At 51.8% G+C, this 22,416-nt stretch overlaps 2 protein-coding genes across 3 annotated transcripts in view; one reads left to right on the plus strand and one right to left on the minus strand.

The window, feature by feature from the left end:
- Positions 1-2,841: 2,841 nt before the first annotated feature.
- Positions 2,842-9,082, plus strand: NSUN5 (NOP2/Sun RNA methyltransferase 5). 2 transcript variants are annotated; one of them, XM_037740260.1, is made up of 10 exons: positions 2,842-2,978; positions 3,110-3,232; positions 3,923-4,097; positions 4,175-4,283; positions 6,282-6,420; positions 6,516-6,631; positions 7,263-7,401; positions 7,716-7,804; positions 7,877-8,017; positions 8,090-9,082. In XM_037740260.1, exons 1-10 carry the CDS (start codon positions 2,886-2,888, stop codon positions 8,202-8,204), a joined length of 1,239 nt encoding a protein of 412 aa, XP_037596188.1. In that variant the 5' UTR covers positions 2,842-2,885; the 3' UTR covers positions 8,205-9,082. The 2 variants fall into 2 exon arrangements, with proteins under 2 accessions (XP_037596188.1, XP_017388938.1); XM_017533449.2 differs by having other exon boundaries at positions 7,263-7,441; positions 7,594-7,804; positions 8,090-9,080.
- Positions 8,379-22,416, minus strand: part of LOC108307911 (nuclear envelope pore membrane protein POM 121C) — a 27,071-nt gene continuing 13,033 nt past the window's right edge. The window contains exons 6-13 of the mRNA XM_017533443.2: positions 17,954-18,045; positions 17,236-17,309; positions 16,676-16,800; positions 16,122-16,224; positions 15,646-15,822; positions 13,112-14,782; positions 10,936-11,058; positions 8,379-10,550 (exon numbers count right to left, since the gene is read on the minus strand). Of these exons, the coding sequence (XP_017388932.1) occupies positions 10,453-10,550; positions 10,936-11,058; positions 13,112-14,782; positions 15,646-15,822; positions 16,122-16,224; positions 16,676-16,800; positions 17,236-17,309; positions 17,954-18,045 (2,463 nt within the window). The 3' untranslated portion in view covers positions 8,379-10,452. The remainder of the gene's footprint in view (positions 10,551-10,935; positions 11,059-13,111; positions 14,783-15,645; positions 15,823-16,121; positions 16,225-16,675; positions 16,801-17,235; positions 17,310-17,953; positions 18,046-22,416) is intronic.

Below are 22,416 nucleotides of genomic sequence, written 5' to 3' on the forward strand. Positions count from 1 at the left end.
TTTTTTTGAGACAGAGTCTCACTCTGTCACCCAGGCTGGAGTGCGGTGGTCTGATCTCAGCTCACTGCAACCTCCACCTCCCAGGTTCAAGCGATTCTCCTGCCCCAGCCTCCTGAGTAGCTGGGATTATAGATGCGTATCTCACACTCAGCTAATTTTTGTATTTTTAGTAGAGATGGGGTTTTGCTGTGTTAGCCAGGCTGGTCTCGAACTCCTGACCTCAGGTGATCCGCCCACCTCGGCCTCTCAAAGTGCTGGGATTACAGGCATGAGCCACCGTGCACAGCCTTGAGTGTTTATTTTTAGAGACAGGATCTCGCTGTGTCACCCAGGCTGGAGTGCAGTGGTGCAATCATAGCTCACTGCAGCCTTGACCTCCTGAGCTCAAGCGATCCTCCTGCCTCAGCCTCCTGAGTAACTGGGACAAATGTCTGCCACCATGCCCAGGTAATTAAATTTTTAGTAGAGGCTGGGTGCGGTGGCTCACGCCTGTAATCCCAGTACTTTGGGAGGCCAAGGCAGGTGGATCACCTGAAGTCAGGAGTTTGAGACCAGCCTGACCAACATGGAGAAACCCCATCTCTACTAAAAATACAAAATTAGCCTGGTGTGGTGGTACATGCCTGTAATCCCAGCTACTTGGGAGGCTGAGGCAGAAGAATTGCTTGAACCCAGGAGGCGGAGGTTGTGGTGAGCTGAGATTGTGCCACTGCACTCCAGCCTGGGCAACAAGAGTGAAACTGTGTCCCAAAAACAAACCAAACAAAATTTTTAGTAGAGAGAGGATCTTGCTATGTTACCCAGGCTGGTCTGGGCCTCATGCAATCCTCCCACCATGGCCTCCAAAGTGCTGGGATTACAGGTGTGAGCCACTGCACCTGGTCTTCCTCTGCCTCTCTCTTATAGGGATACTTGTGATGATACGTGGGCCTGCCCAGATAATCGAGGATAACCTCCTCTCTCCAAACCCTTCACCTCACCATGCCTACAGATCTCTTCGATAGAAGGTGACGCTTCCAGGCTCTAGGAATTAGGGCCTGCTGTCTCTGGGTGGCCATTGTTCACCCCGCCACCCTAGGTTTCCCCATCCTACCAAAACACACACCAGCACTTTGTCAACTGCCCAAACTGAAAACCCAAAAACCTATGAGTTATTCTTGACCTGTCCTCCTTCCTGAGCAAGTTCTGTGGACTTAGCAGTCGCACTGCCAACTTCAACCTGACTCCACCAACTCAGTCCAGGCCACCGGTTCTTGCCTAGGTCACTGCCATGATCACCATTGGTATCTCCCTGCCTTAACTCTGTCCCTGTCCATCCTATATCCCTACACTGTAGCCACACTGATCTTTATTTACTTTTGGGAGAGTCTCGCTCTATCCCCCAGTCTGGAGTGCAGTGGCACGATCTCAGCTCACTGCAACCTCTGCCTCCTGGGTTCAAGTGATTCTCATACCTCAGCCTCCTGAGTAGCTGGAATTATAGGCATCTGCCATCATGCCTGGCTAATCTTTGTATTTTTAGTAGAGATGGGTTTTTGCCATGTTGGCCAGGCTGGTCTCCATCTCTTGACCTCAAGTGATGTGCTTGCCTCGGCCTCCCAAAGTGCTGGGATTACAGATGTGAGCCACGCACCTCGCCAGACTGATCTTTTAAAGAAGTATATGTGAGCGCAGCACTCCGAGACTTAAAACCCTTAAGAGGACTACCATTTCTCTCAAGATAAAGAACAAAATCCTTGCAGAGCACAGTGGCTCATGCCTGTAATCACTGCTTTGGGAGGCTGAGGTGGGAGGATTGCTTGAGGCCGGGAGTTTGAGACTATGCATGGCGAAACCCCATCTCTACAAAAGATAAAATTAGCTGGGTATGGTGGTGCATGCCTGTAGTCCCAGCTACTTGAAGGGTGAAGTGGGAGGATCACTTGAGCCCAATAGTTTGAGGCTGCAGTGAGCTTTGATGGTGCCACTGCACTGCAGCCTGGGTGACTGAGACCTCATTAAAAACAAAACAAAACAAAACAAAACTCGTTATTGTGGCTTTGAGGCCTGGGTCATACCTACATACTGTGGCCAAACTGGCCCATTTCAGGTACCCAAATACCCCATGCCCTTTCTTGCTTGGCTCTGGGGACTGATAAGGTTACTGGTGGGGGGTGAGTGGCAGGTATCCTGAACCAGATTGTGAACCTGGAGCTGCTGGGACGTTCTCTGCCATTACCCAGAAAAAGCCTCCCTGAGAAGAAAGCCATCGGAAGACATGGCAAAGGAACATAAGACAATAAACAGGGACACATAATTATGGCCAGGCGCAGGGGCTCACGCCTGTAATCCTAGCACTTTGGGAGGTTGAGGCGGATGATCACCTGAGGTCAGGAGTTCGAGACCAACTGGCCAACGTGGTGAAACGCCATCTCTACTAAAAACACAAAAATTAGCTGGGCATGGTGGCGGGCACCTGTAATCCCAGTTACTTGGGCGGCTGAGGCAGGAGAATAGCTTGAACCCGGGAGGCAGAGGTTGCAGTGAGCTGAGATTGCGCTACTGAGCGACTCTGTCTTTAAAAAAAAAAAAAAAAAAAGCAAATTATGTATATATAATGACCAATACACATGTGAAGATATTCAACCTCAATAACTGTAGTTAAACAGCAGTAAAATCCCATTATTTGCCCATCAGATTGGCAAAGACCGAAGAACCGGAGAAGTGGCAAAACGGACTCGCAGCACGGAACTACCCATCCTGGCAGGCGCGCGACCACACGCACGCCTTGGGGCTGGGGGACCGCCACTTCCGGTCCCGGAAGGTCGTACTTTTTGACCCCGGAAATCCGGGCGGGCGCAGAGCCGCGTGCGCTTTGCGACAGAGCCGTAAAGGTGCGCGGAACTATGGCGGTGTACGCTGCTGCGGCAGGCGTCCTGGCAGGCGTGGAGAGCCGCCAGGGCTCCATCAAGGGGCTGGTGTACTCCAGCAACTTCCAGGTAGCGGGCCTGGGCGCGAGAAATAGGGGTGGGGGTGGGGAACCTGGGATAGGGTGGGGCGGGCCGGGATGGGGTCGGGAGGTGGGGCCCGGTGGAGTCGCCGACCCAGCTTGTCTCCCTCTGCCACACAGAACGTGAAGCAGCTTTACGCACTGGTGTGCGAGACGCAGCGCTACTCCGCGGTGCTGGACGCGGTGATTGCCAGCGCCGGCCTCCTCCGCGCGGAGAAGAAGCTGCGGCCGCACCTGGCCAAGGTGAGGAAAGGCGAAGGGCGGGCGGGGAAGAGAGTCCCGACGGTCAGCGCCTTGTCATTTGGTCGCGGCTCTGCTGCTGTGCTCGGCGGGACTGGAGCAAGTCTTTTATCTGAAGTGAGCATGGGCAGACCTTTGCTGGGTTACGAGTTGAGGTGGGATGAAAATGCTGTAACTTTGAATGTTGTGAAGGATTGAATAACCGAATTATAAAGTAGTAGTGGCGGAGACGCTAAGGAAGTCGGGTGTGGTGTGGCGCGCCTGTGGTCCCAGCTACTCGGGCGGCTGAGAAGGGAGGATCACTTGAGCCCAGGCATTCGAAGCTGCAGTGAGCTATGATCTGGCCACCGGACTTCTGCCTGGGCGACAGAGCTAGACCCCAATTCTTAAACAAACAAACAAAAAAACCCAAACCAACGAAAGGGTAATGTTGGCAAGAAGGAGTGGGTGCAGAGGTCTACTGGTGAACATCAGTGGGGAAAGGGTCCAGGACTGGGAAGCAAGACGCCAGGTTCCGATCCTGTTCTGTCGTTAATTTCTGGTGTGATCTTGAATAAGGTACTACCCCACATTTATCTGTAACCATCTGGACAGGTGATCTGTTTAGCCATTCCACATCAAGGGCTCTATTAGAGTCAGTCCTAAGGCATTAATGCTTAATGCTTTTGTTTTTGTCTGTTTCCTCATCCCCAGGTGCTAGTGTATGAGCTGTTGTTGGGGAAGGGCTTTCGAGGCGGTGGGGGCCGATGGAAGGCTCTGTTGGGCCGGCACCAAGCAAGGCTCAAGGCTGAGTTGGCTCGGCTCAAGGTTCATCGGGGTGTGAGCCGGAATGAGGACCTGCTGGAAGTGGGATCCAGGCCTGGTCCAGGTGAGTAGAATGAGTTGGGAGGGGGTGGGGGAGGCAGGAAATTTGCTCCTGCCTACTCACTGCTCATTGCATCCCAGCCTCCCAGCTGCCTCGATTTGTCCGTGTCAACACTCTCAAGACCTGCTCCGATGATGTAGTTGATTATTTCAAGAGAAAAGGTTTCTCCTATCAGGGTCGGGCTTCCAGGTGAGAACCCGGCTGCCCTCATCTTGGGAGGTGCGTGGGGTAGTGGGAGGAGAAGAGGCTGCATAGTTGTGACTGTGCTCACTGGGCTTTCTTCCTATGTTTCCAGCAGTTTCTCCATCTCCACGGTTTGTCCTCCTCCCATCCCTTAAAACATTGAACTTCTAGGAGTCCCAGCCTACATTCTTCTTTGCATCCCTCTTTTTTCTCTAGCTTTAACTCCTGCCTCCCACCTGGTGATTCTCACAGCCCAGTGTAGACTTCCCTCTTATATTCCTCTCTCCTCAGCTTCATACGCATGCACCATAGATGCCACAGTTGCTGCATTCATCATCTTCCCTCGCAGACTTTAGACCCAGTGCCTCCCCCAGTTTAATCTAGCATATGTCACCATCTTCTACCCATCCGGTCAAGCCAGAAACAGAGTATCCTAGGCGCTTCCGTCCTCTCCCTCCAATCATTTACTCCTCCACCTTCAGTATCTTTCTTGAAAGCTCTACTCCTCTCTTTTTTTTAGACTGAGTCTCACTCTGAAGTTGGAGTGCAGTGGCATGATTTTGGCTCACTTCAGCCTCTGCCACCCAGGTTCAAGCGATGATACTCTTGTCTCAGCCTCCCGAGTAGCTGGGATTAGAGGTGTGAGCCACTGTGCCCGGCCTCCACTCCTTCCTCTTCATCCTCTTGGACACTGCCTAGGTTAAGCACTCATCATTTCTTATTGGGATGACCACAAGAAGCTCCCAGACTGGTCTCTGCGTCCAGACTTTCTTGCTGCATTTTCCTCTTTGTGGTTACTGTAGAAAACTCTAAAGGCAGCGAGGCGTGGTGGCTCACCTCTGTATTCCCAGCACTTTGGGGAGGCCAAGGCGGGCAGATCACGAGGTCAAGAGATCGAGACCATCCTGGCCAATGTGGTGATAACCCATCTCTACTAAAAATACAAAAATTAGCTGGATGTGGTGGCGTGCGCCGGTAGTCCCAGCTGCTCAGGAGGCTGAGGCAGGAGAATTGCTTGAACCTGGGAGGTGGAGGTTGTAGTGAGCCAAGATGGTGCCACTGCACTCCAGCCTGGGCAACAGAGCAAGACTCCATCTCAAAAAAAAAAAAAAAAAAAAAGCTCTACATACAGCTCTGATGCTGTCACTCCCCTGTTGAGTGCTTTCTCAGCTCCAGCGTGCCGTCCCTCCTGCGTCCTCTCCAGGCCCATCTGCCGCCCTCGTGTGCCAGCAACAGTGGCTGGTCCCTGCCCTGAGGCCGCCTCCACTGGGCTCACACCTGGCTCCTGCTTTGTCCTTTGGTGGCTCTGAGAAGCAGCCTCTGCCCCTCTCCCTTTCCTCCACTCTTTGTAAGACCCTCTTCCTTCTGTGTCTGCCATGTTGCTTGGACACCAGGGTGGAATAGCACAGAACAGCTGTTTGCGTTTGAATTCCAGCTCAGCCACTTCGATAGATTTCTGGACTGAGACATGTGGCTCTCTAGGCCCATTTCTGCATGGGTCAGGTAGAGTGGGCAGTACTCCTTTGCAAAGTTATAGTGAATGTAATTTCAACCTACGCGCCTCACGTGACTTAACTCCTCATCCATCAAGAATGGGCTCAGCTCTCACCTCCCTGCGTCCCTTCACCCCCCTGGAAAGTAACCTTTCTCCAAGGTTATACTTAAACAGGAATAGCTAATATTTGTTAATTTGCGCCAAGTAAGTATCTTGGATATATTACATCACCGAATTTTCACACCTACTAGTTTGCAGGAGTGCCCGGGGGGCTTGTGATTCAATCACTTGTCCAGGCACCCACTGCTGGTAAACAGTAGAGGGGCCTCCTGAGCCTAGTCATTCTGGCTTGAGAACCCATTCCCTCAACTGCAGATTCCACTGCCCTTCATCCTGTTTATTTTTCCGTAGCTGTAGTGAACATTTGTTGCATGAATGAACTGTTGAAATGGGGCGTGGCAGGGCGAAATTGGGGAAATGAGGAATGAATGGTTCCTCTTCCCTGGCAGCGTTGACGACCTCCGAGCCCTCAAGGGGAAGCATTTTCTCCTGGACCCTTTGGTGCCGGAGTTGCTGGTGTTTCCCGCCCAGACAGATCTACATGAACACCCACTGTACCGGGCTGGGCACCTCATTCTGCAGGACAGGGTAGGGTAAGAGGAATGGAAAAGGGAAGAATGTGGGCGCTCGGGAAGGGGTCAGCCTGGGGTCTCTTCACCTGGCCCCGGTGCTCTGCTCACCAGGCCAGCTGTCTCCCAGCCATGCTGCTGGACCCTCCGCCAGGCTCCCACGTCATTGATGCATGTGCTGCCCCGGGCAATAAGACCAGTCACTTGGCTGCTCTTCTGAAGAACCAAGGGTGAGTGCCATGGTCAGGAGAGGGAGGAGGGCGTGGGGATTGACCCTCTACCCTTTCAGCGGGTCATCAAGGCCGAAAGGGTGGCTTTTGCTTAACTATTTCCTGCTGCACCAAAGCAGCTTATGGTCGCCCCAAGCTAAGCTTCCCCCACTGCAGGTGAGATGTGGATCCCTTAGCCCTCAGGGCAGAGACCCCAAGCCAGTTACCTCTGACCCTGGACCCTTTAAATGTTGGCCATTTTTGCTGGGCACGGTGGCTCATGCCTGTAATCCCAGCACTTTGGGAGGCCGAACCAGGCAGATCAGCTGAGGTCAGGAGTTCGAGATCAGCCTGGCCAACATGGTGAAACCCCGTCTCTACTAAAAGTACAAAAAATTAGCCGGGCGTGGTGGCAGGCGCCTGTAGTCCCAGCTACTCAGGAGGCTGAGGCAGGAGAATCGCTTGAACCCAGGAGGTGGAGGTTGCAGTGAGTGGATGTTGCGCCACTGCACTCCAGCCTGGGCGACAGTGCGAGACTCTAGTTCAAAAAAACAAATATAGGCCATTTCAATATTGTGTGTCCTGACTTAGCATGCAGCCCCGTAGCTGCTCCACATGTTCTCAGCTGACTCCTGCTCTGCTCTCTCCCTAGGAAGGTCTTTGCCTTTGACCTGGATGCCAAGCGGCTGGCGTCCATGGCTACTCTGCTGGCCCGGGCCGGCGTCTCCTGCTGTGAGCTGGCTGAGGAGGACTTCCTGGCGGTCTCCCCTTCAGATCCGCGCTACAGTCAGGTCCGCTACATCCTGCTGGATCCTTCCTGCAGTGGCTCGGGTGAGATGGGAGAAGGTGTGGCCGAGGGACTCACAGGTCCACAGCTGCCTAGAACTGGAGTAGTTTTGGTGTTAGTTCTGACGCTTTAATGGGCTTGGGACCCTGGGACAAAAGTTCTCGGGATTTCAGGACTGAGGTGCGCTTTTCCTTAGGTATGCTGAGCAGACAGCTGGAGGAGCCTGGTGCATGCACACCTCGCCCGGCGCGCCTGCATGCGCTGGCAGGGTTCCAGCAGCGAGCCTTGTGCCACGCGCTCACTTTCCCCTCCCTGCAGCGGCTCGTCTACTCTACGTGCTCCCTTTGCCAGGAGGAGAATGAAGATGTGGTGCGAGACGCCCTGCAGCAGAACCTGGGCGCCTTCAGGTAATGGGTGTGTGCCAGGGTCGTGGGGCAGCGGTGAGTGGCTCTCTTACCCCGCACCTGTTTCTCTTGCAGGCTAGCTCCTGTCCTGCCTACCTGGCCCCACCGAGGCCTGAGCAGGTTCCCAGGTGCGGAGCACTGCCTACGGGCCTCCCCAGAGACCACACTCAGTGGTGGCTTCTTCGTTGCTGTAATTGAACGGGCTGAGGCACCGAGGTGAGTGGGCGGGAGCGTGCTTGGGAGACACAGGCTGACCCCGGCACATCTCACACGACACTTCTCCTCTAGCTCAGCCTCACAGGTTGAAGCATCGGCGCCAGAATGCACACCCGGCCCAGCCCCAAAGAGAAAGAAAAGACGGCGACAAGCCACAGCTGGTGCTTACACGCTGCCTGGCACATAGCAGGGGCTCCGGGCTGCCTCCTTCCTGGTGGGAAAGGAAGACGCCTGTCCTCTCCATGGAGGGCCCTGGGCCTCACCGCAGGCAGCAGATAGGCTACTGGGTCCCTGCCTTGGGCTGTGTTCTTGCTAGCGAGAAGTGTTGCCCACAGAAATAAAACGCAGAGCGTGTTCTATGATAGATCACAGTTTTTATTCTTAGTGACATAAGCAGGAGAAAAATCTCACATTCATACTAAAAATTCCAGCTAGACTCAACAGGAATGAAGTCTTTATCTGTAAGGAAAGTTCCAGCCTCCCACTCCTGTCCAGTGTACATACTGTACACATCCACATTCACGCTCGGGGTTCCCGGACTGGCTGGCCTGCCTGTGGAACTGAGGTAAACTAGCTCAGGTACTGAAACTAGAGGGTCTACCTTATGTAAGGTGCAGGTGGAAGCTTGATTTCTAGGCCTGGGCCCACCCCGACCCTCCAGTCCTAACAGGTATTTGGGCTTAAGGTTCGCTCCCCCCTCAGCTGCACACACAGCCAGGCATGAACAAGGATCAGAGCTGTTCTGAGGGCTGGCAGGAGCGTCCCTGCCACCGAACACTCACCCTCAGTCACCACGGGGAGGGGCCACCGGTTACATCTACATCACATTATTTATAAAATAAGAATTACAGTTTATATAACGTGGCCAGAAGGGGCTCAAGTCCCTCAGAAAGCTGCCTGGGACAGCATCTGAGCCTCTTCTTCACACAGGCATAACTTAACTATACAGCTAATTCCTAGTCAATAGCATTTATACTTAACCACCTCAATGAACCAAGCTTGAAGGAATTTAAAAGGCAATTTAGCTTAAATATAAAAATAAATTTTTGTTAAAAAATGTTTAAATATTTTTTTCTTTTAATTTAGACACACGCATTCATACTTCTCCCAAAGAGGTCGGGCGTGGCAGCAAGGCTCTTGGGCCTGGGGTATGTGGTTTCAGAATAAAGGAAGGTAAGGATGGGCTGCAGAGGGCCCTGCTTAGGAAAAATAGGGTTTTTAAAATCTGGTTCATTAATTTCGGTTTTCTAACACATACTCTGGGTGGTGTAGCCTCCAATGAGGTCATAAGTGGGACAGAAACAAACTGCAGAGGGAAGAGGTCTTTGCTTTTCCCTGGCCCCATCATCCTGGGCTGCCAGCCCTTAAAGTCAAAACACCATTGGAAAATTCGGGAGTCAGCACTTGTAGCCATAAAGTGGTGCTACTTTCCACACTCAATTAGCGAGGCTCCAGAAAACTTGAAACAGTAAGTCCGGCACTATCAACATGCCGCCACTCATACAACTCAATTCTTCCTCCAAACTCGATTCAAAGAGCAATACACAGAGCGTCAGACAAACGAACACAGGACAAGTCTTGAAACATACAATCCCGGAGAGGCAGACGAGGGCCTGATGAGGCCAAAGGGTGGCTGGGAGAGGAGGCAGCTGAAGCAGCGGTGGGCATCCTGCCTGCTCCAAGAGCTTCTTCCTCTTGGAGCGAGGTATCTCACCCCTGGCTCTGCCAGGCTAACAGTCGAGCCACCAAGCTTTGAGGGGCCAAACTGGCAGAGGGTTGGAGATTAAACATTGATTCAGACTTGGCAGGAGGAAAAGGCAGGAGCAGCACCCACTGGGGTCTCCAAGGCAAAGCTAGATTCAAGGGCATTTAAAAAGGAATCAATCCTGCAGGAAACCGGTGAGGGACACAGCAGCAAGAAATGGGGAAGTAGGAGTCCCCGGAAGGGACCAGAGGAGGAGAACCACTTCTCACAGCCAAGCCAAGCAAGGTAAAGCTTTAGGGACAACCCATTTCCCGAATCCCATCAGGTGCACAACAGCAATCCAGGCGGGCTGAACCCTGCACCCTCCGACGACGACGGCTCTTGGGGAAAGGTGGAAGGGGCGCCTGCCTAAGGGCGTGCTAAGCGGGAGTCAGGGCAGCAGACGCTATATACAGGTGTTTCTTGAGTTCTCCAGCATCCCCAGTGGAACTGTTCAAGTAAAGGTCATGGGCTTTGGACCTGCGGCGTTCTGCTTCCCTATCCCTGAAGCTCGTTCGTGCTTCCTCCAGAAGGGAAAGGGCCCCAGGGCTGCCACTACCCCCTGGTGTCTGAAGCCAGACATCTGGGGTAGGTTTGCTGTATGGAACTCGAAGGGTCAAAGGCTCTTCCTAGCAGGTGCCAAGGTCCAGACTTAGGGACGGGGAGGGGAAATGGGGCCAGGAGACAAAGGCTATTTTTTGCGGGTGTGCTGCCTTCGGGCCTGCAGCCGCTGTCGAGCCCCTGGGGTCTTGGATCCCGCACCAATGGAAAATGAAGGGGTCGCCGCTCCTGGAAAATTCAACAAGACCTCATCAGGGCAGCTGCTACATGAGACTCTGGGTCTGAGTGCCCGAACCTCTGGAAGGCTGGGCGAGAAACACTGAAATGCAAACTGCCAGAGTGCCTCAGAGCCAGGCCCATGAATCCATTTTTACCTGGCTTCCCATAAGATGGAGAACTTCCGCCCAGACAGCTTGTCTCGGATCTCTGCCATCCAACTCCCATCCCTGAGCGGTGGCGGACTCCTAACCCTAACGTCTTTCCTGTGCTGAACCTGATCTTCACAAGGTCTCAGAGGGCCGGAAGCCTGCCACCCCACCCAACCCCTCCTCAGACAGGCACAGATCACAGGGCCACGGGACTACAGGGGGCCACAGGGTGGCTTGCTGCTTACCGAACGGTCCAATGCCAACAAAGCCTTGGGCGGGTGTTGAGGACGCCCCAAAGGAGAGGCTGCTGCCCGATGTGCCCACTCCAGGCGCAGGGGTGTTCTGACCAAAGGTGGGAGTGGCGGTGCCTGGAATGAAGACAGCAGAGAGCTGCAGAGACCTGGCCAGTGAGCAGAGGGCAGAGGCAGGCAAGGAGCGGAGCAACAGCCTGGGCTCCGCAAAGGACTTCCTCATAGGACCCTTGGCCCTACTGCTCCTGGCCCACTGCTCCATCAGCAACTGAGCCAGACAACCAAGTCTTCATGCCTGGTGCCCCAGTTCAGCCTGCTTCTCCCACCAGCTAATGGCCACACCATGGCAGAGAAAAAACAACCCTGCCCTGTAGCCGCTTCCTGGGCCTCCTGACCCCTGCTGCAGAGGGGAGTACTCCAGGCCCCTGCCTCCTAGCATACCCAGGTTAGCCACCTCCGTTCTGGCCTCCCGCACCGCCCCCCCCCCCGGCCCCCGGCCCCAGCCACTGTCCCATCCCCTCATCTTCTGTGGTGCCCCCTGGTGCCCACAGTTGTCACGACTCCCCTTCCCCAGCCTTGCCCTGACTGACTCTGGCTGCCTGGCTGATGCCCTCCAGCAGCTCCTCTGCAGGGAAGGCTGCTCTCAGGGCCTGGCCTCCAGCCCGGGCAAGGGGAGGCTCCCTGTGCTCCCATGCTGCTTCCATACTGTTTTTCTCCCTTCCCTAAATACCATAACTGAAGTTCAGATCATCACTTTATCGTAAGCCGCCATGTCCTCACGTCAACCTGTCAACTGCCAGGTCACTTCCTGATTCACAGGACCCATGGCTCACTGGCTTCCTCCTCGTAACCCTCATGGTGACTTCGCCTTGTGAGACTGACAATCCTCGGCCCCTCAACCTTGCCACCCCCATAAGCTCCTCTCCCCCACCCCTGCCACCACTCCTGGAGTCACACCATAACCACAAATCTCGGCTCCCAAATCTCCTGCCAGCACTGCACCCCTCCTGCAGCTGACTTCACCCGCTCTCCGCTCCTGCACCCCGAGCCACATCGGGGCACTGGCCCACTGCCCCTCCTGCTGCACTTGCTGGGGTCCCTATGGCCGGGTGGCACCAGCTGTCCACTCACGTCAGGTCTACACCCCAACACCCAAGTGTCGCTGGGAAACACACCATGCTGACTGGCCTCACCTGAACTTGACAGTCACAACTGTCCAGCCCACAGACTGCCTAGAAAGCACTGATACTTTTTAATAACGTTTCCCCCACTGTCCCAAATAACTCTTTCCAAAGGCCCTTCTCTCACACTTTGTCCCAGCCCTCTCCCAGATCGTCTCTATTTCACAAAGAAAACAGAAGCCATGGGGTCTATGTCCATCTTCCAGTGGGAGGCGCCATCACGGCATCCTTCTACTTACTCTGCAGTGGTTTTTCTGAATACTTAAGTGCCGAACACTGAGCCCCAGCCACAAACAACCCTCACCTCTCAGCCTCCTTCCACACCACTGCCTCCACCTCCACCCTCCAGCCACGCTTGCCTTTTCCTCTGCTCTTGAACACACCAAACATGTTTCTGTGTCTGGACCTTCACATGTGCCATCCTGTGCCGGAAAGGCATCCTCACTCACGCTCTGCCCACCCTTGTACGCAGCTGTTTCGAGACAGTCTTGCTGTTGCCCAGGCTGGAGTACAGTGACACAATCTTGGCTCACTGCAGCCACTCCAGGGTTGAAACCATTCTTGTGCCTCAGCCTCCCAAGTAGCTGGGATTATAGGCAGTTACCACTGCGCCCCATGTTTTGGTCTTTCTAGTAGAGACAGGGTTTCACCAATTTGCCCAGGCTGGTCTTGAACTCCTGGCCTCAAGTGAACCACCTTCCTTGGCCTCCCAAAGTATTGGGATTACAGGTGTGAGCCACTACACCCAACCTTCAGCTTACATTGTTAATTACTCAGAAAAGCCTTCAATGACCAGCTACATCCACAACAGCTCCTCCAGTCACTCATTACATATTTTATCAAAACGTGTTGTGAGCTGGCATTTCATTCAGCTCTATATTCAATACCTGTCTCTTCACTGCCATAGCAGCAGGTCCCTAAGAAGGCAGGCTGTGCAGGTACAACTCTCTGAAGTCTGGCCTTCAGCCCAAGCCCATGCCTCTCCTTACCTCCAAACACAGGCTTGCTCTCAGGCGTGCTGCCCACGTTGAAGGCAAATGGTGTGCTCTGGCTGCCAGTGCCCAGGGCATTTTGACCTAAGCCCCCCGCGAAGGGGGTGGGGGTGGCTGTGGTCCCACTCTGTCCTGCTCCAAAGCTGAATGCTCCAGAGGTGGCGCTGGAGCCGGGGGTGGCCACATTGATCCCAAAGCCCCCGCTGGAAGCGGGGGCTGCTGAACCCCCAAATGTGAAGGGTGATGGTGTCGTGCTGCCGAACACTGAGCTGCTGCTCCCGCTGCTGGCGGTCTGGGTGGTGGCTCCAAAGCCAGAGCTGGTGGCTGCACCGAAGAAGATAGCAGTGGTGCCGCCAAAGGCGGGCTGTGAGCTGGTGGGGGCGCCAAAGGCTGAAGCCGCGGCTTTCAACCCAAACGCCGACTGTGTGGCACTGCCAAAGGCAGGTTGGAGGGGTGTGGGCACGTGTGCAGGCACGATCGTGATCGTGGACGCAGGTGCAGGTGCGGGTACAGCAGCTGGGGCCGGGGCTGGGGCTGCAGAGTTCCCAAAAGTGAAAGAGCTGCCAAAGCTGGGGGCAAGGGCTGGCTTGGCGGCTCCCGGTGGCTGCCCCTCAGTGGCCCCAAATGCGGGCTGGGGGTTGGCTCCTGGATATGATGGGAGCGGGGACTTGGTGCTTGAGCCAAAAGGAATGTTGAATGTGGAGGTGCTCGTGTTACTGAATGTCAGAGTGGGCTGGCTGCTGGTGGCTGGGGCGGAGGTGCTGAGGCTGCTGCCGAAACCACTAAAGCTGCTGCTGCTGGTGGCTGGCGTGGCAGTGGGCAGGGACTGGGTGAAGGTGGTGACTGTGGTGGTGGTGGGCAGGGCAGGCGGCTTGCCAAACTGGAATATGGAGCCCATGGCTGGGGTGAAGCTGGCAGCAGAGGCCGGGGGTGCCCCGAAGAGGAAAGGCTGTGAGGTGGCAGTGGCGGTGCTGGTCGTGGTGCTCACGCTGCTGCTCACATTGTTTACACCAAAGCCAAACGCAGGCTTGGAAGCAGAGTCTGCGGATGGACTGGCTGTGGTGATGGGAGCCACAGCAGAGGTGGTGGTGGCCAGGCTGGTGAAAAGGGGGGCAGTTGTGGCGGGAGTTGTCTGCTTGAAGAAGGGAGCGGGCAAGGGCACAGATGCAGGCGGCCCCATGCTGCTAAAGATGGGCTGGAAGGTCGGGGCTGTGGTGCTGGCGGTTGCAGGGAGGGAGGAGCTGGAAGGCGCTGTGGCTGGGACCGAAGGGCCAGGCGGTGTGGGGCCTTCCTTCTCACTCTTGGGTGGGGCCGTGAAAATGGGCTTGAACATGGGAGATGCTGAGGACTCAGCAGGGGCAGCAGGGCTGGAAAGTGACGTGCTCTGTGTTCCAAACAGGAAGCTTTGTTTGGGGGCGGGGGATGGGGCAGATGTGGCTTGGGGTTTGGCAGCTGTCTCTGCCTGAAGGGCTGGAGGTGACTTGGTGTCAGTGGCTGGTACTGTGGATGAAGCAGGCATCAGCCCCAGCAAAGTAGTGGGAGGTTTGGAGTCTGAGGAGGGGCCGGGGAGGGACCCTGGTGGCCCTGACTGTGAGAAGCCCAGTGGTGGCAGGAGGCTGGGCGTCTTTGGAGGCGAGGGGGCCTCAGTGGTTGCTGCTCCAGCAGATTCTGAAGAAAAGAAAAAGTGAATTTGGAATAAATACCTGGAAGGTGATGGTATTCAGTATTTCAGTATCCTCCCCATGCCTACCACAGAGCCTGGGATCCAAGAGTCAGTCAATAAACTCAGCTAAGTCTGCACTACAGGCTTGTATGCTAAATCAAGGAAGTGTTCATGTCTACCTCACAGATCATCAGACAGACAGACAGGGATAAAATGGGGCCTAAATGGGGAGCTGACGTGTAGAGACTAAGACAACCCAATTGTCTCAACTCTGAAGTTCACATACCAATCTGGATCTACTTTATTTGCCTATGAAGCTCACCTGCCCGGTGCTAAGAGCACGCAACTGTGAATGGGCAAGTCTCTGCCCTTGAGCAGGGAGGGTGAGTACGAGCCCCAGGCTACCATCTGACAAAGAGGTGTGTAAGCCCAGTGCCATGTAGGCCTGGGCCGGGAACAACCAGCAGCCCTGAAGTGCTGGAGGGAAAAGGAAGCAGTGCTGCTCTGGACCTGTGGTTCTAACAGGCACAGACATCCTGACCACATCACCACATTCACACTGCCAAGGTGTCGTGCCCGGGAAGGTCATTCTCTTCTGACAGATGATGAAGGCGAGGCTCAGAGCAGCCACGGGACAGGCTTCAGATCCTGAGTGCTGCAGCAGCCCTTCCCTAACACTCCCTGATGCAGGCTCCTGTGCTGTTAAACGTGGTCCCACTCTGGTGTGGTGGGTCAGGGTGCACTAGGCCTGCAGAGCAATCTCCAGTGACTGACAGGCACGACGCCTTTACTCCAACCCAAGCAGGGGATGCTACTGAGAAGGCTGATGGTGTCACAGGCTGGATCCACAGGCCCCTCTCCAGCTCACCTGGGCAGGGCGGCAGGCTCGGGGGACTCTGCATCTTCTTCAAGCTGTCTAACAGTGGGTTGGTGCTTGGGGCCGGGAGGGAGGTGGGGGAGGGGGCAGGTGCAGCAGCAGGCAGGGTAAAGGTAAATGAAGGCTGAGTGGTAGGTGGGGTCTCAGTGACAGAGTTCGAGGCAGCATCTAAAAAAGAAAGAAAGGTGAAGCAGTCCTGGCTTGTCTGGGACTTCTTTCCAGATGCCCGTTTGAGAGCAGGGTCTCGGCACGGCTCATGGAGGAATGCCTCCTTCAATCGCAGTGCTCCCTGCTGTCCAGTTCCCATGAAGATCAACATGGATTTCTCAGGGGAGAAAGACCAAAAGAAAACATGGAACCCTACTCTGGATTTTCCCGGAGAAACTTAATTTTTTAAACACCAAAATAAAACCAAAGAAAACAAACACCTGCCACCTCTTGAGTGTGCGGCGGTCTGTCCTCCTTACCGGTCTTATCCTCCAAGGCCTCATTGAACCACTGCAAAGAAGCCTTCTTCTCTAAGTCTAGGTCCTCGGCAGTGATCGAATAGCCAAGCTGGGGAGGTGGAGGCTACCAAAAAGAAAAAGAAGTCAGGTCAATCAGAAAAAACAGGAAGTCTGGGTGTGGTGGCTCATGCCTGTAATCTCAGCATTTTGGGAGGCTGAGGTGGGTGGATCACTTGAGGTCAGGTGTCTGAGGCCGGCCTGGCCAACATAGTGAAATCCCATCTCTACTAAAAATACAAAAAATTAGCCGGGCTTCATGGTGTGCACCTGTAATCCCAGCTACTTGGGAGGCTGAGGCAGGAGAATCGCTTGAACCTGGGAGGCGGAGGTTGCCGTGAGCCAAGATCAAAACACTGCACTCCAGCCTGGGCAACAGAGTGACGCTGTCTCAAAAAAAAACCAAAAACCAAAAAACAAAAACACATTAGAAAAAGCTGGAAGAAACTTGTCCTTAGCATTCCTAAGACTTAGGAGAGCTAAGTCCGGGAAGCAGGAGTAGATGGACAAGACCATACCAAGGTCAGCTGTTCTCCTCGCCGAGAAGGCAGCAGCTGAATTTTCCGCTTACGCTGCCCAGAGCTGCCAGGTGTAGACGGAGAATTCCATGAGTTTTGTTTCTTCCATGGGGTTGTATCTGCAACTAAAGAAAGAAATCTAGACTTGTTTGCTTCCTTCCCTCTTCCAGAATTGGATGGTTTTGTCTATCCACTTCCAACTTAACACTGAGTTTTCACTGGATATCCCTGACAAGATTCCATCTTCTGTGGTTTGGCTGCTTGGATGGTATTTGCAAGATTAAGGCGTGCATGCCTACTGCTTACTGCACAGTAATTACCGGGATCACCCACAGGTGACTCCAGCTGAGCTTACCTCTATCCAGTCGTGAAAGCCCTGTCTGCAACTGTTCTCCCTCATCAGACTATCCACCTCTGAGGAAGAGGAAATCTCTCTCTCTGTATCTCCCATGCCCTAGACCTAGCAATGCTCAAGACACGTTTTTAATATTAATCTCTACATCCTCCACAAACACCTCCACTCCAGCAGCGCAGCACCTCCTCCTGGCTCAGCAGCCTACCCCTTTCTCCCTGGGACTCCTTGTCTGTTGCCAGTGGGGTTGAAGAACTGGAATGTTGACACACCTCTTCTTCTCTGTCAGGAGAAAAGAAACAATTTAGTCTAGAAAGACTTTTTGGCCGAAGTATTGAATAATTTCTCACACCCTCTTAACTACCAAGTGGCCAATGTTTAAAACAACCATAATTTCAGATCTCAGTATGTCAGGGTAAAAAAAGTCAAAATGAAATTCCAGCAGAATGAAGGGAGGGAGGCTGGTTCATGGAGGCCATGGAGATAGCTTTTGTCTTAAAAAAAAAAAAAAAAGCACAAACCAACAATCTTCAAAACCTCCCAAGTCCCTGGGAGTTGAAGACGCAGATCTGATCCCTGAGGGAATGGTGGTCCAGCCAACTGCAAGCACCCAGTCAGCTGGAGTCAAGAACCTGAAGGCGAATGCCGCCAACTTGACTCCCTGCTGTCCACTGTGCGTGGCCTGTGCTTGCACCGATCCCTCAGGCTGGAGTGGGAGGTGACAGGCAGAGGCCACTAGAGTCAGTACGTGAGACTGCAGGCTGACGGCAGTTCAGGTGGGTGCTGACTGTCCCTCTCCCAGGGCTTAGTTTCTTTGATTCTCCAAGTCACAGTAGCACAAAGGCTAAGAGCCAGGTTCCTTTCCCACCTTCCTCACCCCCACCTGTCCACGCAGCAAATGAAAACTGCAGGAGAATGCCGAGTACCTGATTTTCTTTGCTGGCCTCTCCGGTGTCTGGGAGCGGGACGAGGCTGGGCTAGAGAAGGGTGATGAACTAGGACCACTTCTCTTCCAGAGCTGAAAATCAAGAGAATGTGACTGAGCCCGCTGATAACTCGGCATCTGACCTTCACGACAAAGTCCCTTTTTACGTGACTCAGAAAATAGTTTTTACGGTTAAATGGTTAGTCATGCCTGTAATCCCAGCACTTTGGAAGGCCAAGGTTGGAGGATTGCTTGAGCCCAGGAGTTTGAGACCAGCCTGGCTAACATAGAGAGACCCCCGTCTCTACAAAAAAATTGAAAAATCAGTTGGGTGTGGTAGTTTGCACCTGAGGTCCTAACGACTCAGGAGGCTGCAGGGAGCTGAGATCGCTCCACTGCACTCCAGCCTGGGTGAACAGAGTAAGACCCTAAAAAAAAAAAAAAAAAAAAAAAAAAAAAATTTCTTTGTGAAGAAAGACCCCTGAAAAGAAAGTCAATTGCCAGTATTACTTGAAAGCAAAAAAAGTAATGGAATGTTAGTAAAGGTAGAAGAAACGGACGCATTTTTTGCATAGGTTAACTGGAAAGGCAGACTCGGTAATGATGAGCCAGGACACACTCAAACTCACTCTAGACTGTCTATGGAAAGGACGGAAGTAAACTGAAGAAGACAGCCCAGTCAACTAATTTAGTCTTGCTTCCATTAAATTTTCAACTTTAATTTACTAAGTTCATTTTTAAAATATGCTGTTGTAACATTTATGACTTTTGCAACAATTATGGCATTTATCATCATGTGATGATCATCCAAACATGGGCCTCTTCTTCCAGGCGAGTTCTTGACAGCAAAGATGGTGTTTTCATCTCTGTGCCCTCCAGAGACCGGCAGCAAAGTAGCTGGCATAGAGCGGACACTGCAAATAGTCCCATAAGTGCTGAGCCTAATGACAAAGCCACTAAACTGTCACCTCAGACCGTCTTTCCTACTTGAAAAGCTGCTAGTGATTTGTCACCCCGTACCAGCTACCATCACAGAAGTACAAACAGGAAGTCGACAATGCTCAAACAGAGTTTGAAAATGGAGAAAAGGAAGCTTCAGGGCCGGGTGTGGTGGCTCAAGCCTGTAATCCCAGCACTTTGGGAGGCCGAGGCGGGTGGATCACGAGGTCAAGAGATCGAGACCATCCTGGTCAACATAGTGAAACCCCGTCTCTACTAAAAATACAAAAAATTAGCTGGGCATGGTGGTGTGTGCCTGTAATCCCAGCTACTCAGGAGGCTGAGGCAGGAGAATTGCCTGAACCCAGGAGGCGGAGGTTGCGGTGAGCCGAGATCACGCCATTGCGCTCCAGCCTGGGTAACAAGAGCGAAACTCTGTCTCAAAAAAAAAAAAAAAAAAGGAAGCTTCAGACAAGTGGTATGCTGCAGAACAGTTCCGTGAGGCCACCATCAGGAAGCCGGGCCTGGGGGGAGGTTGAGAAAACTGCTCTCGGCAATCATAGTTGAAGTTATGCTCAAGCAGCAAGAAAGGCCAGAGCCCAGTGGTTTAAAAAACATGGGACTATAGGGATAGCAAAGAGTAGACTACAAAACCTCATCAAAGTGATCCAAGGACTGAATACGAGTGGCATTTTCAATCACTTCAGATCCCTGACACTAGCTCACTGGTTCTCACATGGCTCTCATCAGTCACGGGTGGAACTTTGAAACTACACAGATGGCCGAGTGTGGTGGCTCATGCCTGTAATCCTACCACTTTGGGAGGCCGAGGCAGAAGTGCTTGGGCCCAGGAGTTTCAGACCAGCCTGGGCAACGTGGCAAGACCCTGTCTGTCGTTAACCTAGGGCTGTACATAAATAACCTAGGGCCAGTACATAAGTAACCTAGGGCCAGTTCAGTAAAAGCACATAGACGGCCGAGCGCGGTGATTCACGCCTATAATTCCAGCACTTTGGGAGGCCAAGGCAGGTGGATCACTTGAGGTCAGGAGTTTTTGAGACCAGCCTGGCCAACAGGTGAAACTGTGTCTCCACTAAAAATACAAAAATTAGCCAGGTATGGTGACGCATGCCTGTAATCCCAGCTACCTGAGAGGCTACGGCAGGGGAATCACTTGGACCTGGGAGGTGGAAGTTGCAGTGAGTCGACACTGTGTCACTGCACTCTAGTCTGGGTGATGGGGTGAGACTCCATCTCAAAAACAAGACAAAACCATATACCTAGGAATAATTCTAATAAAAGAGAAGTAACACCTCTACAGAGCGGAATTACAGATGATGTAAATAAAAGGAGGAGGCCAGACATGGTGGCTCATGTCTATAATCCCAGCACTTAGGACGGCCAAGGTGGAAAGACTGTTTGAGCTGAGTCTGAGACCTGCCTAGGCAACATAGTGAGACGCTGTCTCTACTAAAAGTTTTTTTAAAAATTAGCTGGGTTGGAAGGGGAAAAATTCCACAAAAATAAAAATAAATAAAAAAGTAAAAATTAGCTGGGTATGGTGATACATGCCTGTAGTCTCAGCTACTCAAGAGGCTAAGGCAGGAGGATCACTTGAGCCTGGGAATTCGAGGCAGTCGTGAGCTATGACTGTGCCACGGTACTTCAGCCTGGGCCACAGAGCAAGACCTTGTCTCAAAAGTTAAATATATGAATGACATTCCATGTTCATAGATTAGGTTAGAAATAAACAAGGTCAATATTATAACAATGTCACTTCCATCCAAAGTCATCAGTAGATTAAAGGCAATCCCAATCAATATTTCAACTTTTTTTTTTTTTTTGTGGAAATTGACAAGTTGATCTAAAAATTATATGAAAATGCAACAGGCCAAGATCCAAGACAGTCCTGAAGAGAAATGAGAGAGTGGGATGACTGACTCTGTCAAGACTTAAAATATCAGGGTAGGGGTAAAACAAAGGCTGGCACAAGGGTAGGTAGAAAAATAGACTGATGGAACAAAACAGTATAGAAATGGACTCACATATATATGGACACTTAAATTAGACAAAGGCGGTGCTGCAGAGAAATAAGGATGGTCCTTTCAATAAATGTTACTGGGAGAAATGGGTATTTCTACAGTAAAACAACAACAACACACCTAATTTTGATCCTAACCTCACACCGTACACAAAAATCAATTTCAGGTGGATGATGGATTTACATATGAAAAGTATTAATAAAATAATAAAGCTTCTAGAAGGTAGCAATAGAAGAAAATTATCATAAGCTTAAGTTAGGCAGGCAAAGATTCCCTAAATACTACACAAAGTATGCTAACAACAAGGAATTAGAATGGCAAGACACTTTTTTGTTGCAACACATACATGACAGAGAGCTCGGATCTGCAATATATAAAAAGCGTATTCAAATCTCTAAGAAAAAGACAACTTAATAGAAAAGAGCCAAGAAATCTGAACAGGCGTCTCACAAAAGAGGCTGTACAAATAGCCAATAAAAAGTTGGTACTTCTATCTCATTAGTAATCAGGGAAATGCACACTAAAACCACAATGAAATATTACTTCACACTTACCGGAATGGCTAAAGAGACTGGCAATACCAAGTGTTGGTGAGGATATGGAACAACATAAACAAAAATCTCATATACTGCTGGTAAGAATGTAAACTAAAACACCCCCTTTAATACACTGCTCAGCAGAGGGAAGACGACAAGCCTACTCTATACGTGTTCAATGCTGTAACAGAAGACACAATGCCAATAATGGAGAGCATTTCCCTTTTTGACAAAAAAGTGTTCGACCTGAGAACACTGGTAACTCTGAGATGTGGCCTCCCTGTGAGTGTTTACTGTCTCTGAACCCCAAAGGGACTGGAGATGTATGATTGCAACACGCTCAAGGACTACCAGACTGATATTGGTACTGCTCAGTATATTTGATATCAGCTACCATTCAGCACTAGGGTACCTTTGATACCAGATTTTGCAGCTTTTCAAGAGAAAATGGAAATCTAGATTTTCAGATATAATCTGTTAACTTTATTTACATATTCATTTTAAAACAGTTACTACATTTACATGGTTTAAATACCAGAGTGGAAAAAGGATGTGTAGTGGTAAGCCTCCCTCCCTCTCCTGGCCCTCCAAGCGCTTAGTTCCCTCCCCATGGGCAACCATTATTGTTTGGAATATTTACAATCAAAAGTATTTCCAAATTAAATCTCAACAAATGAAGGCAATATTTCTAATGGAAATCTCTGTAAGTTCAGTGTAGATGTGAATTATCAACATTTCATTCTTGTGTCTAGGTCTACAGGCTAAGACATAAGGAGGGTCTCATAGGCATGTGAAGTCTTATTCTCAAAGCAGATTCATTAATATCCTCAAGCGGGGGAAAGCAAAACTTAGACCACTTCATCTTTTTCTCTCTCAAAATACACTTCAAGCATATATAAATGCAAGTTGAATTACATATTCCCCCCCACCTTTTTTTTTTTTTTTTT

The sequence above is a fragment of the Cebus imitator genome, unplaced genomic scaffold (assembly GCF_001604975.1).
Source record: "Cebus imitator isolate Cc_AM_T3 unplaced genomic scaffold, Cebus_imitator-1.0 Scaffold82, whole genome shotgun sequence".
Lineage (NCBI taxonomy): Eukaryota > Metazoa > Chordata > Mammalia > Primates > Cebidae > Cebus > Cebus imitator.

Coding starts and splice junctions, on each gene's coding strand:
- NSUN5 (XM_017533449.2), top strand. CDS start 2,886: ATGGCGGTGTACGCTGCTGCGGCAGGCGTCCTGGCAGGCGTGGAGAGC. Junction 3,233..3,922: donor TGCGGCCGCACCTGGCCAAG/GTGAGGAAAGGC, acceptor CCTCATCCCCAG/GTGCTAGTGTATGAGCTGTT. Junction 7,805..7,876: donor CAGAACCTGGGCGCCTTCAG/GTAATGGGTGTG, acceptor TTTCTCTTGCAG/GCTAGCTCCTGTCCTGCCTA.